Source organism: Nyctereutes procyonoides, unplaced genomic scaffold (genome assembly GCF_905146905.1).
Source record: "Nyctereutes procyonoides isolate TBG_1078 unplaced genomic scaffold, NYPRO_anot_genome, whole genome shotgun sequence".
Taxonomy (NCBI): Eukaryota; Metazoa; Chordata; class Mammalia; order Carnivora; family Canidae; genus Nyctereutes; species Nyctereutes procyonoides.
Genome location: NW_026575042.1, coordinates 37,046,197 through 37,059,384, shown reverse-complemented (window position 1 = coordinate 37,059,384; position 13,188 = coordinate 37,046,197). Strand labels below are relative to the sequence as shown.

Genomic DNA, 13,188 nt, shown 5'->3' with positions numbered 1-13,188 from the left:
GAGGTGTGAGAGGGAGTGGGGCAGGGCTTCTGGGCTGAGTCCATGAAGGACCCTGCAGATGCTCCAGCTGTTTTCTTCCTCCTCTCTGGTGGCTGTGGCATTCCAAGCAGAAACCCCACTCCACCTCCCTGGTTTGACATGAGAGAATAATAAAATTTTAATCATTAAGCCATGGGGATCTTGGTGTTATTTGTTACTGCAATATTTTAGCCTATCTGGAAAAATTGTACCCTTCCCAGGCAGGATTCTCACCTAAGGCTCTGTGGCAACTTGGAAAGATCGTGGGCTGCGTGGATTGCAGTACCCCAGTTCTAGGACGGACTATGAAATACAACTTTGGACAATTTACTTCCCCTTTCTGGACTTTATTTCCTCATTGAAAATAATGGGGATAGGGGATCCCTGGGTGGCTCAGCGGTTCGGCACCTGCCTTTGGCCTAGGGCATGATCCTGGGGTCCAGGGATCAGGTCTCACATCCGGCTCCCTGCATGGAGCCTGCTTCTCCTCTGTCTGGGTCTCTGCCTCTCTATGTGTCTCTCATGAATAAAATCTTAAAAAAAAAAAAAGAAAATAATGGGGATGTTAATATCTAGCTGTCTGGGGGCTTAAATGAGATAACGTATATCATGAATCTAGTACTTAAAGGGTGTTTAGTCCAAGATAGATTTTATTATAATTCTTAGCGTTGTAATTATTTCTAAATGGAGTCTCTGCCCACACAGGTACTGCTGCCTTCACTGCTAGTCTTTCAATGCCCCGAGCAGGATCTCTGTGGTCTGGAAGGTCTGCTCACAAGCACCAATCCCTCTTTTGGGTTTGGGAGTCCCCAGATATATGTGCAGGTGATGTCACAGTCACGCTCTGAGTTGGCTCTCCGTTGCTGTGGAGGACTCACTAGCTGAGTGGGCTCAGCCATAGAGGTGCCCTGAGTGTTGCACAAATCATCCACTTCAGATTTGAGCAGATTCAAGTTCATTCTTCTGAAATACCACCTATGTTCCCACGTCTTTCTGCCTCCCTACGGCCTCGCAACCCCACCGTGTACCATTCCTGCTGTAGCAGAGTCATGGTGCTGTTGCTGTCTGCCTGCCTCCCCCAGGCAACTGTGAGCACCGTGAGGGCAGGGTCTATGGACTTTTTCCCAGGGTTACCCTCAGGTCTAGCACATGAGAAACATGACAAAATGATAGGCCCTGCAGTGGAGGCTGAGCCAACCTTCACACAAGGGCTAAACAAGAAAATCATGGGATGCCTGGCTGGCTCAGTTGGAAGAACATAGGACTCTTGATCTGGGGGTTGGGACTTAGGGTCCTGTGTTGGGTGTATAGATTATTTAAATAGATAAGAAGAAAATCAAACAGTTCTTCCAGAGAGTTGAATCGGCAGCATCATGGCAATCAGCACAGGGTGCATTCCCACCACAGCCCCCTAAGGAGAAGGTGGATCGGCTATGTGTTGGATCTCCAGTTAATACCCTAGTCTGGCCGTCTGAGCATCCTGAGGGCTGCCACAGGGCACGAAGGTGGGTACAGGCCTAGCCATCAATATAGTTCTGGCAGGATCAATAAAACCTTCCACCAAAGTAGGTTTCTTTGTTTCGTTTTTTAAATTGTGGTGTTCCCAGCCCTGTGGCATGTCTGAGGTAGGTCTCTGTGTCAGACACAGTGGCAGTAGCATTATCTCAGGGACAAGAGATGGCTTCCTGGGGGCCCAGCAAAGGGTGACAGCACTCACTCCTTTGGGAAGCTGTGTTGTGGCCACCGTGATTCCTTTCTTTGAGAAGCTGCTAGACAGATGGCCTTTGGGAATAGTCAGTTATCCCAGAAGGTCAGCCGGGGTCACCAAGCACCTACCAGGCTGGGATATCAGTGAAATCCTTGTCCAAAGCCCAGGGCTGTTCTTCGAGGGAAGGCTGGCCATGGTACTCTAGGCACCTTGCCATTCACTTGGACACCTGCCAGCCCCTCTGGGTTGAGCCAGATGGAAGACTTGCCATATTCGAGGCTCCTCTGCCAAAACTGTCACCCAAATTTACCTTTCAAAAGCAGCTGGGGCAGTGGTAATACCAAGTGCAAGACCAGCCCAGCAGGAGAAGGGAACTGATTTGCTGAGAACCTATTAGGTTTGCTAAAGGTGATCCCTAGAAATTTATACCTGTATCTATCATCTCATCTATCTCTATACACATATTTTTCCTCTATCTATAGATACCTAACATAGATATATATAAAATATACATAAAATCCAATTCCCTCAGCATCACAACAAAATACACTTTATACATGAGGGAATTGGGGCTTAAGAGTTAAATTACTTTGCCCAGGTTACCCCGCTAGTAAATATTTGTAGTATAGTTTGAACCAAGGAGTGCCTTGTCTCAGAGGTCTGGCTCTTTCCCACTCCTCCAACACTGTGGACTTTTTTTTCTTACTTTCTTACTCTTTCTTTCATAAATTTCCAATATTTAAGCCAACCAGCTTGTGGTATATTATAAAGCAACCTCAGGAAACTAATACACAACCTTTAAAACTTTCATTCCAAATGTCACCTTCTAGGTAAAGTCTCCTGGCCTTCCTCCCATATAAAGGGTTCCTGCCTCTGTGTTCTTTGTTCTTTTCTCTATTAGATTATCTTGTTTTATTAAACATTTTAAGTTAGTGTACTTTATGTTAAGTACTTCCAGGCCTTGAGCTACTTGAGGACAGGTATCATGTGTTTTCATCTTTGAAATCCCTATGATCCATAACACATAGTATGGATTAAATAAACCTAAGTTCAAGCTTTTCTAAAAATGCTGAGGTGTTCTTGGGCTATGAAAGAACAAATTGGCAGGCCTTATGCTATGAAAATCAGAACAGGATATTCTTCAGGAAGGTGGTTATTCCACAGTATCCCAGGATCTCGTACGGGTACAAGACAGTAACCACCCCAACCATTTAATGACCCCAGACATGCTGGACAAATATTCAGAAATAGGCATGATCCAGGGGAAGACGAGTGAAAAGAGGAACCTGCACTGGGCCCTGCGAGCAGATGGATAGATAGTCTTGTTCATTAGAGGCCCTCACTTTCCTCTGGACTAGCCAGGGAGGAGTGGGGAGGCCTGGAACCAGGAGAAAGGAGAAAAACAGTCATTATTCTGAAATGAAGTGAGGGATATGAAATGGAGTTAGGGCAAGAGAGAAGGAAGTCTGAATAATTTTCAAGAATGCCTTATCATCTGAGTTGCTGGTGTGGAGGAAAGAGCATGGACTTATTTTGGGCAGGTTCCCGAGCCTGTCTCCTTATTTCTGAAATGGGGCCATAACATTTAATCTGTTGTGAGGCGTAGGGATAATGAACTTCGAATAGCCCCCGGTGGGTACACGATGACTTGAGTCTTATCATTAACTTCTCCTGCGGTGCTAGTTTGTGCCAGCTGTGCCTAAGGATGGAGAAGGATCCTCTGCGGTGACTGGGAGTCAGCAGGTGGTATCCTGAAAAGTTGGAAGAGCCTCTGCACCCGCCACGGCTTTGTGTGCCACGTAGTTTACAACCCCCTCTTGTCATAGGCTCTGGATGCTCCGTAGAGATTGTGCATCTCCTAATGTAGAATTCTAAGAATGTGGGGCTTTTTGGTGCAGTATCTTTGGTTTGTTTGTTTTGTAGTGCTTGAATCCTGAAGCCGTGATCTCATGGGATGCTCCAGAGCAGAGCAGATCCACTCAGAGGCGGGGAGCAAACCCAGAATTAGAGGGGGGTAGGGTTGGAGGACAGGTTTCTGCATCACTGGGCTGACAAAATGCTAAGGAAACGACTCCAACAGTTGGTTGAGGATCAAACCCCAGGCTCCGCATGCGAGGGTACCAATATCAAATGTGCCATGAAGTAGACAGGGATGGGGGTGGGGGGGTGAGGAGTCGTCCTTTCTAACATGAGGCAGTCTTGCAGGTCTCCTTCAATGACAGGTGATCAACTATTGAGTGCACCTGTTCTTGCCTATTTAGGGTTCTGTAAGGCCACTCTTGCCTTGCCCTGTCTGTGCACTCCTCCCACCTTCCCCCTCTGACCCAGCCTCCAAGGTGAGCATCCTAAACTATGCTCCTGGCCGGATCATGCTGCTCTGCCTAGAGTCCTTCAGTGGCCCCCTGGGGCCCACCGGAGAAAACATGTAAACACCTGAACACAGTTCACTGGGCCTCATGACACAGCCTATGCTTAGGGGACCACACTTCTACCTTCATTCCTACCATATGGGCACTCTAACAATTTGGGACATGTAACTCCTTCTTGGAGTCCCAGTGCACGCTGTGGGGCACCCCAGCCCCCTGCCATCATCCATGCTCTCAGATCTGCTTAGAGTGACCACCCAGCTCCCCTCCCCCTGCCTTTCTCCTGCTTGATTCCTCCTCATCCTGAAACATGCTGCTCAGACCCCACCTCCTCCAAGGAGCCTTTCCCAACTGCTGCTCCTCAGGTTCTGGAACTCCGGAGCAAGACCACCTGGGGTTCAAATTCTGGCTCCGCTCATTACCAGTTCTGGGATCTCAGACAAGTTTCTGTTCTCTTAAAGTCCTCAATTCCTTATGTGTGAAATAGGAACATTTATGGTAGCTTTGTCCTAGGGTTCTTCTGGTATTGAATAAGTTAGTACCCACAAAGCACTTAGAGCTGTGTCTGGCACTTGGGGGAGCCTCGTGCTCCTCGTTATCGCAGCTTACCAGCCTGGATTACAAACATCAGCTTGGGCCACTGACTTCCCTGAAGATAAAAGGCTGGGAATGTTCAGCTTTGGGTCTCCCCCCATCCAGCCCAGAACCAATACCCGGGTGTCCGTGGCATGTTTGCTGAAGTGACTACGGCTTAAAGAAAAACATGATGTGCTCAGATCACCAGCCCCTCCATGGCTCCCCATGTCAGAGCCTCACAGGCTCCCCTGGCAGCAAAAATAAAGGTGCTGTCTTTGGGAGGGGGGACTCCCTGTACAGGCCGGGTAGGCCCAGGGTAGGAGGCACGGAGGAGACGGTAGGTGAGGGGTGAAGCGGGCAGCCTCTGCTCTGGTCACACCAGCCTTGAGAAATGGCCCATAAAGGAAAATTCCAGGCCGTGGGGCTGGCCTGTCTACTCTCTCTGGGGTCCGTTAGGACCGAGCCGGGGTGCAGTGATATTTAGCCAGCTCTTTGCTCAGGTTCCCAGAGGCTCCCTGCTGGCAGGAGCGCCCAGGGGCCAGGTGAGGCCTGCAGGCTCCCTGCCGGGTGGGGGTGGGGTGACCTGGCCGGGTGCTCACTGAGGACCTTTAGCTATGCGTGTCCCGCCCCTCAGGAGGTACCTTTTTCAGAACACAGCTTTGATTCTTTCGCATCACATGAATGTTTTTATTTTGCACGAATCTGCTCACATTCCCTCTTCCAGAGATTGCTCGAAGCCCAACCTGTGCTTCAATTTCATGACATGAGACCCAGTGACCTCCATATCTGCTAATTCCAGCCCCCCCGGGATGACCTGCCTTCCTAATTTATATTTAACATGGCCAAACTTTTCATTCTATTTTTAAATATTTTTTTGAAATTTCTTCTCACATGCTGCTTCTGTTCCTTTGGCAAACAAACAACAAAGCAACCACCCAACCCAGAACAGCCAAAATACAACCATCCCCTTCTGGTAGACACGGGACACGTGTCTGCTTTTGTGTAATGAGCCGATTATGCACAAGGGCTTCATCTAGGAAATCTCACGACACAGAAGTCCACCACGGCAGTCACGGCCCCTCACCCCCCGCCGCACCATCTCTGTGCAACTCGACAGGTGGGGACTCCCTTTCCAGAGTGCGCTGGCCCTGGGCAGCCTCTGCCCCACAAGTCAATGTGTTACTGGTGGCGACACTGGCTCCTTCCTTACCTTTATGCCTTGGCCGAGGCTTTCCAGGGAATTGATATCCAGTCCCTCCTTGCAGGCCTGCAGGCAGGAGATCACCTTCTGACTCTCCATTTTGCCGGGGCGGATGGTGAGACTGGCCAGGCTGCCGTGGAAGAACTGAGCAAACCGTGGTTTGGTGACTTCTCCTCCTAGAAGCGAAAGCAGCACCGGGTCATTTGCCCTGTGGAGGTTGGGTGTGGAACACCCACGATCTGGCCGGGGGACCAAGGACACACTGGCTGTGTCCCCTCAACCTGAGCCTTTACCCAGAGCAGTAAGCTCAGCGGCCATACTCTCAACAGGAGGATATCATCTGCGGCCAAGACCTCGGTGCCCCCCAGCTGCACCCGACTTAGAAAAGCTGGAATTCTTCAACTTGAAGCAGGGGCTTTCAGAGGCATGACCTGCTTTAGAAGAAAGGACCTAGAGAGAAAGAACGGGAAGGAGAGGGAGGCTGCCACTGACAGGAGGCCTGCTGTGCGCCCGGCTCTCAGCTAGGGACCCCATCTGAGCAAGCCTGCAAAGAAAGGGTCCTTGTTTCCCGCTCACACCTGCAGACTCCTGAGGCTCAGAAAGGCTGAGGGACTGGCCCCAGGATGCACAGCCGACACCGGAGCTGGTCCTCTGGTCCCGGTCTGACTCCAAAGCCAGCGCTCGCTTCCCGACATTCCACGGAGGGGTTGGCAGGCCGCCGAGGAGTCCCCGAGCCCTCCATCCACAGGCCTGGCTCTCTTGCAATGAACTGATTTCGGACCCACTTAAATTCAAGTTCCCGGATTCTGTTCTGCCTCTGCCTCTCTTCTCATCGCCTACTTCTTGGTTTCCACTGTTCTGTGGGCTGAGCCAAGGCCTATCTGAGCGCCGGCCTGCTCTTCACACGAAACCGTTCAGTGCTGCTCGTGTCAAGGCCTCTCCTCCTCCTCCCTCCCTGGCTTTCTCCACGTCTCTAAAGTAAAAGCTCCCTCAAGGTCCGTTTGAACCCTCACCACTTCTAGGAGGCCTTCCCACAGCCTTCACGGAACATGGGCCCCTTCTCTCTGAGCAGCCTACACCGACACTAGCCTTGATCTCGCACTTCTGTCTGTTCAGAGACGTAGCAGGACGTAGGTAGCGGGATGTGGGTTGAACTCCAGTTTTGCTAACTCCCTGGGAAGGTTTGGTAAACTCTGAGCCTCTGCTGGCTTGCAGGGGACAATTCTGGGTTTTGGTCCCTGGGTCTCCTGAAATGCATCCCTAGCGAAGTGTGCTGCAGTGAGACAGCACGCCGGAGGGCCAATTTCTGACCATTTCTACTAGAGTGACCCCACAGTGACTTCTCTGTGCCAGCAGAGCCTGGACCTCAGCTGGAGGGGGCAGAGGGCTCTCCCCGGGTCACTCTACCTCAGCCCTGGGGTAGTAGATGCTCCTAATACCTGCGTTCCCATATTCTTGAGAGTTCTACTTCTCAGTAGCGAATCCTTGTGATTCCAGTTCTCTATTATGGTTAATAATTCTTTATATTTATCCACTGAAATTGTGGTGTGGTTTTTCTCTGGTGACTGAGTCCACACCAATACCCTGTGTTGGCATGCACACCTTGCTCTACCTGTTCCTCTTTACGCTTAGACACCACCTCCAAACGGCTTAGGTTAGGCAAATGCCATGGTCCTTCAAGGCCCCGTAAGCTCTCTGTCCCGGTTTGCACACAGAAGCCTCTCATGGGTCACCTGGTCTACCGTCCCCCCTCCCTGGCCAGAGCCCCCCTGCCCACCACGTCCTCTCCTGAGCCTTGGAGCACTGACTTCATCCAATCACACCCTCAGAATCCCACGTTGCTAATGGCTTACATATGTGGGGTTTATGTCCTCAATAGCCTATCACTGTGGTTCTCAACCTTGGCTGCACATTTTAATCATCTGAGGATCTTTAAAAAGTCAAGTTGATTCTGGTGCTGGGTCCCACCTTGAGAGATTATGGCTGAGTTGGGGTGAAGAGCTTCAGAAGCTCCTCAGGTGCGCTGAATGTGAAGTCAAGGTTAGGAATCCCTGGCTCTAAGCTTCTTAGGATGGGCCTTCTGCACACTGCTGTGCGATCTCTCTCCTTCACGCCACCCGCCAGCTTACTCTTGCTAGCCTTTGCACACTGCTAGAATGTATTTGTTTAAGTCTCCTGGATGGCAGGGAGCACTCATGCATTATTCATTTTAATGAAGATGATACTGAGCAGGTATTAAGGGCCGAGGGTTGCAACAGGCACTTTGCGTAAGTTGGCTCATTTATTCCTTTCAACAGCACAGTTGCCCCGTGTGGTCCCAGCATCCTGCCCCCTGCCTGGCACACAGCAGACATTTCATAACTGTTTCTTGAACTGAAAGAGGTGGCGGATTAATGCCAGCAGAGTAGTGGACATTGTGGGGTCTCTCCAACATCCATCTCCCCTCTGCCCTCTTGTAGCGGCAGCCCAGAGGTTCGGGGCAGTTGACTTGAATTCCAGGGATGGATTCTATTTAGTCACAGCTACTCAGGTTTTCCTCTTCCCCTTGCTCCAGTGGCTCAGTCAGGTGTCGGCATCCAATGAAGCCGATTGGTACCTGCATCCACTAAGCCACAGAGGCTGGCCCAGGAGTAATCATAAGACCAAATTCAGGCCAATGAGAGGAGAGGAGGAATTAATTGGCAGCCTTTGGGAAAAGAGCTTCCCTTTTCTATCCAGAAAGTTTCTGGAACCTACTCCTGCTCTCTACCCTGGAGATGGTGGTGTGAAGAAGGAAGGCTTAGGGCTGCTGCTGCCATCTTGTAAGCAGGCCAAGGACAACAAAGGTGACACATGAAGGCAGGCAGAGCTGGGACAGTCCTAGCAGAGGCCCAAGTAGACCTCCTCACCACTCTACCACAGGGCGTCCTCAGCTGGGGGAGCCAATCACCCACCTTTAAGCCATTTTGACTCATGTTGTTCTTATCTGCCATCAAAAACATTTTCACTTTGGAAATGAAACATTTTCACATTTCACTTTGGAGAAGGTTCTATCAAAGTACTCAGTCCACAGAGAACTCTAAACAGATGTGTCTTTGGGGAATGCCATGACACGGCAATGCCTTGAGAGTGTTGGGCAAACCCATCGGGGACCTCCTGATCGTGGCCCTCAAAGCCCCCTTGGGTAAAGTGCTCCTCAATGCCATTGACATGTTCCTGCCCTCACAGACGGGCACTTCCATTGATCTGCACAAAGAAACGTGTGAGCATGGGTACAAATGGAAGAGCTGCCACTCCCCAGGGCACTCGGATGGTTGTCTCTTCTCTGCTTTGTCCACCCTGTGTCCCCAGAGAGCAGCAGATACAGCAACAATCATTTTCTGGGTATGAATTGAACTATGTCTCCAACACGGTGTGCAGTCCCCCCCATTCATAATCATCTTACTGAACCTTCACCAAACTCTTGGGAGGGAGGTACTCATTCTGTAGTTACAGTTAAGCCAACTCAGACCTCTCAGTAGTAAGTGGCCCAAGGCCACACAAGTAGGAAGGGGTGAAGTGTGTGCCCCTCCGGTGTGCGTACATTCGGCCATGCATGGGGCCAGCTGGCGCATCCCGGTGTACTGGCCAGGCCCATCCAGAGTGAGGCTGGGAGCGGGCCCTCTGTGGTCTGTCATCTAGACCCCCTCAAGGGCTCACTCTGCAGCTCTGCGTTCAGAGACCAAACTTTGCGACTTTCTTGGGCGCTAAGGCATTTTCCTACACACCATTTTTTTCTCCACAAAACATTCATGTTTAGTATTTTTGATGCAAGAATCCCAGATCTGTGGTGCACTCTGTGTATTAGTGATGCAGCTCCAGGAAATTGATTCAATTAGCACTTTGCAATAGGAGGCCGGTATAAAATTTGAAATCTATTTGCACTCAGGAGTGGCTGTGATGCAGGATTTAAAAAATAATAGATACACTGAAAGTCTCTTTCTTTTTAATATCTTAGTAAACCACATGGCTCCTCTGTTAACATTTAGACCCAAACATGGTCATGAATTACTTTAAGAAAAAACAACATAACCTGATTTCTTATACAAAGAACTTTCTCTACATGTTTGCGAATGTGATTTTGGGTTCCTGAGGCTAGCTCTGCACACATTTTTAAAGTGTTTGCTGAATGCCTAGCCTTCTGTTAGATTGAGTTAATTATAAGATGTAGTTCATTCTCTCTAAGAACTTATACTTAGTTGGGAGAATAAAGTATAGACACTGGGGAAATAAAAACATGAGTAAATTGCCAGTATAATAGACGGTCTAAGGCAGGGCATGATTGATATCCAAAGAAATGATACAGATGTGGTGTCCAACGGATCAGAGGGAAAAAATAATGGCCATCATCTGTTAGGCCCTTAAAATATGACAAGTTCTTTCATGTGCTATTTTAGTTAATACTTAAGTGGCAGGATAGTATGTTTGAGACCTTAGCCTCTATTCTTTTGATTTTTCCCAAGTATTTCTCTCATCTTACCCTCCATTTAGACACATATCTGGCTTGTGCTCATTGCCACAGGGAGGGTTGTGACAAGGAGATGAGCAGATGGAGCTTAAAGCTGAGTTTCTTTTGCTTCCAGAAGCCTAAACCCTTCGGAGGCTGGGGAAGATCTGGGTATGGATCCGCATTTGGGGAAAAGTAGAAGAAGAAAAATCTGGCTTCCCGCAGACAAGAAAATGTCACCCCCGACTGGGAGGTGGGGGCTAGCAGGGAGGATGTGGAGGGGGTAAGGCACAGGGGTGCAGAGTGAGGCACCTGAAGCCCGCCACCTGGGATGAGCCTTGGCTGGGGAGCGTGATGCTGGAGGCAATGCTGGCTTGTCGCATCTGGACAGATAGGCAGATGGACTGCAGATGGTCTGACAGACAGAGCCTGAGAAGCAGTGAAGATATTTTTGTGCCCCTAAGTAAGGTGAAGAAATACCGAGAGCTGCCAGCCCCAAAAGAGCGTTAGTGACAGGACCGAAGAGGTGAGCACCATCTCGAGCACATCTGCCCGGGAAGATGACTGGGGTCCCCTCTGTCCCTGGCACCACAGCCCCACATACATTTCCTTGCAATCGGCTGGCCGAGAAAATGGAACAGTTTCACATTTGCCAAGGTTAAATCTCCCCTGCTCAGATGGAATAGTGGTTCGGAATGAAACGAAGATGGATGTGGAAACAATAGTTTTTCTTTGTGAATTCAGATTCCTACTTGCTAAACTTCTAATTCCTTTCCCAGACGATGTTTCCAAAGTTTGGTCACTTATTCACAGCAACACAGCCAGGAATTAGTGAACCAGATTCAGACTCAGGTCTCGCTCGCTGTCAAGGCTTTGACTTGTATGCAGCATGATGGATGTGGTGGTGGTGGTGGGGGCGCTCAAAGAGGGTTCTTGGAGGGTGTAATAATCGGGCTGCTTCCTAAAGATGGGGACAGGCTGGGACTGTCACAGTGCTGGGGGAGAATGTCCAATTACACTGGGGTTATGTGGACACGGAGGAGCTTCGACAGCAATTATTCTGAGCCAGTTTGCACTGGGCCTGACTTCCCCTTCAGCTTTCTTTCTACTGAGAGGTGGGACCCACTCACCTCAATAGCTTTTGAACCCTTTCCCTCTAAGTAGAAGATCAGAGCTGTGTGAAGGTGCCATCTCTTCCGTTTGCAAAGTGTGTGCAGGATGGGCACCGCCTTCCCTCTTGCTCGAGTCGGATGCTGCTCTGTGCATGGCTTGTTGACGGGGATGCCCCTCAATGAACACAATTTCATGGATGGTTGGGTATCAATTTTGAGCAATGCAAATGGTGAGACGGTCTGAAATCTTGCTTTCCCTCATTTCCTCATTTCAGCGATGGAGACACCCATGGAACGCAAAGACTAAGTGGAGTGTGTAATAGACCCCCAGAAGCTGTAGCTTCAGAACTGTCCACACAGCCCAGGGAGCTGCAGCTGTGGGCTGCAGGTGACTTGTGGAGACGGATGATCTGCAGTTGCAGCTGACCACGACCGTTCTCAGCAGGCTTTCTCAGCCCTTTCCGTGTCTGTGTAGCCATCTCTCCAGCCTTTCCAGTAGACATTTAAAATATGGCATGTTCTAAGTCAGCAAAACCTAGGACTCTCCCAAATCATCTCTGTGGGGTTGGGGACCTGAATTCATGGAGTTGGAAGGGCCCTCACATACCATCCAGGAGATCTCCTTCATTCTCCAGGTGAAGAACTGAGGACTACAGAGGCAGGACACTTTTCAAAGACCCAGAGCAGCAGAGCAAGGGTCTCAAATTTTCTCCTTACAGCTCCAAACTCAACCCTCCCTACACTGAACCATGACGGGTCTGTAGTTAGGCCTCAGTTTGACTTTGTCCAATCTGTGGAAGAATGTCCTGGGAGTTTGCTCAAGTGATCTGACTCCAGACTTCAGAATCCTCTGGTCTTTCATACTTGGATATGAAATGCCACCTGACTATACACGTCCTTAGAAGCAGAGGTGGTGTAGCAGTGCAATTAAGAGTGACAGTTCCAGTGGCACACACCTTGGTGCAAATCCAAACACCTCTCTCCTCTCAGTTTCCTCATCTGCAAAGTGGGGATCCCTTTCTTATCCAGGCAATAGGGTTGCAAAAGGGGAAGCCTTTTAGCAAGCTCGTTGTATGGGCAGCACGAACCAAAGAACTCAAACATGAAATTACATGATGTGAGTTTTCTCTGTTTTTTGCTTCTGTGGCCTCCCCCCCCCACCCCCGGTGTATCTCTCAGGGAAAGTGAAACAATACTGTTTTTGCTCCAAGATCCTTGTCAACTTTTCTAATTAATATAATCTTTGGAATAAGATACAAAGTTAGAATACAACTCAGTCATACTGTGTTTCCAGACATGAATTTTAAAGCAGATTTCATCTATGTCTCCTTTAAATTAATATGCCCTCACATCCAATTAGCTCCAGGGCCTAGAGCAGTCTTGTCTTGATTTTTTGATACAGTTAATACTAGGAGACACCTTGTTAGTCATCCCTGTGTGTCGGACCACAAACAACACACCTTTGTCAAAACAGCTTCAAAAATGGGATGTAATCCAACAAACATTAGCTACTGACCTTCTCTCTTGACCTACTGGAATAGGGCGGAAGGTGAAGAGAGCAGAATCTGGGAGAGCAGACAGTCCTTGCCTCTGTAAAATGATAGCCTAGTAGGGGATGGAGACCTGCATTGGTAACTCCAATGAGATGTTTCCCGAAGAGTGTTCCAAGGACACTATTTCACAAAGAGTGAGTTCTATAGTGAGTTAAGATTGAGAAATATGGGTTAAGTCATATCAAATGG

At 49.2% G+C, this 13,188-nt stretch overlaps 1 protein-coding gene across 1 annotated transcript in view; it reads right to left on the bottom strand.

Annotated features, from left to right (window-relative positions):
• Positions 1-13,188, bottom strand: part of CLSTN2 (calsyntenin 2) — a 597,725-nt gene that overhangs the window by 19,787 nt on the left and 564,750 nt on the right. Inside the window, 1 exon segment of the mRNA XM_055321522.1 lies at positions 5,879-6,045. Within this exon segment, the coding sequence (XP_055177497.1) occupies positions 5,879-6,045 (167 nt within the window).